Source organism: Myotis davidii, unplaced genomic scaffold (genome assembly GCF_000327345.1).
Source record: "Myotis davidii unplaced genomic scaffold, ASM32734v1 scaffold509, whole genome shotgun sequence".
Taxonomy (NCBI): domain Eukaryota; kingdom Metazoa; phylum Chordata; class Mammalia; order Chiroptera; family Vespertilionidae; genus Myotis; species Myotis davidii.
In genome coordinates this window covers 500,762-501,462 of record NW_006382996.1, presented here as the reverse complement: position 1 = coordinate 501,462, position 701 = coordinate 500,762, and the positions used below count along the sequence as shown (strand labels likewise).

Genomic DNA, 701 nt, shown 5'->3' with positions numbered 1-701 from the left:
AAAGCTCAGAGAGGATTAATTCCTGGAGGAGGCTGAGAGATGGTGGGAGTTAGAGTGGATTAAAAAGGGGAAGCAGCCCGGCTGGGTGGCTCAGTGGTTGAGCGTCGACCTATGAACCAGGAGGTCACGGTTCGATTTTGGTCAAGGGCACGTGCCTGGGTTGCGGGCTCGATCCCCAGTGTGGCGCATGTAGGAGGCAGCCGATCAGTGATTCTCCATCTCTCTCTCCCTCTCCCTTCGTCTCTGAAATCAATAAAAATATTAAAAAATAAAAATAGCCAGGCAGGGAAGGGTGACTGTTAAGACCCAAGAACATTGCCTGTGCTTCTTTTGCTCTCCACGTTACAGAGTGTGGCAGAGGCAAAATGCCTCATCAGAGTCCCCCACATGTTCCACGGGGCTGCTGCCCGGAGGAGGGTTACAGAGGCAGGGCCCTGTCCACTCCGGGGGTGCTCTGCCCTCCTGGAGAACAGACACTGCATCCCACAGAGACAAGAGAAGTCGCGGGGTGTCTTGGGGTCCCACCTCCCCCTCTCTCACTGGAAAGGTCACTGACCGGAGTGTGTTCGGAGGTGGCCAGTGAGCGCGTCCCGCCGGCGGCAGGCGTAGTTGCAGAAGGGGCATTTGAAGGGCTTCTCCCCGGAGTGCAGCTTGATGTGGCGCAGCAGGTTCCCCTTCTGGGTGAAGGAGGCTCCGCACTG

General features: G+C 57.2%; 1 protein-coding gene across 1 annotated transcript in view; it reads right to left on the bottom strand.

Moving 5' to 3' along the window:
- IKZF4 (IKAROS family zinc finger 4) overlaps nt 1–701 on the bottom strand; it is a 26,993-nt gene that overhangs the window by 8,006 nt on the left and 18,286 nt on the right. The window contains 1 exon segment of the mRNA XM_015557429.1: nt 557–698. Coding sequence (XP_015412915.1) covers nt 557–698 — 142 coding nt within the window.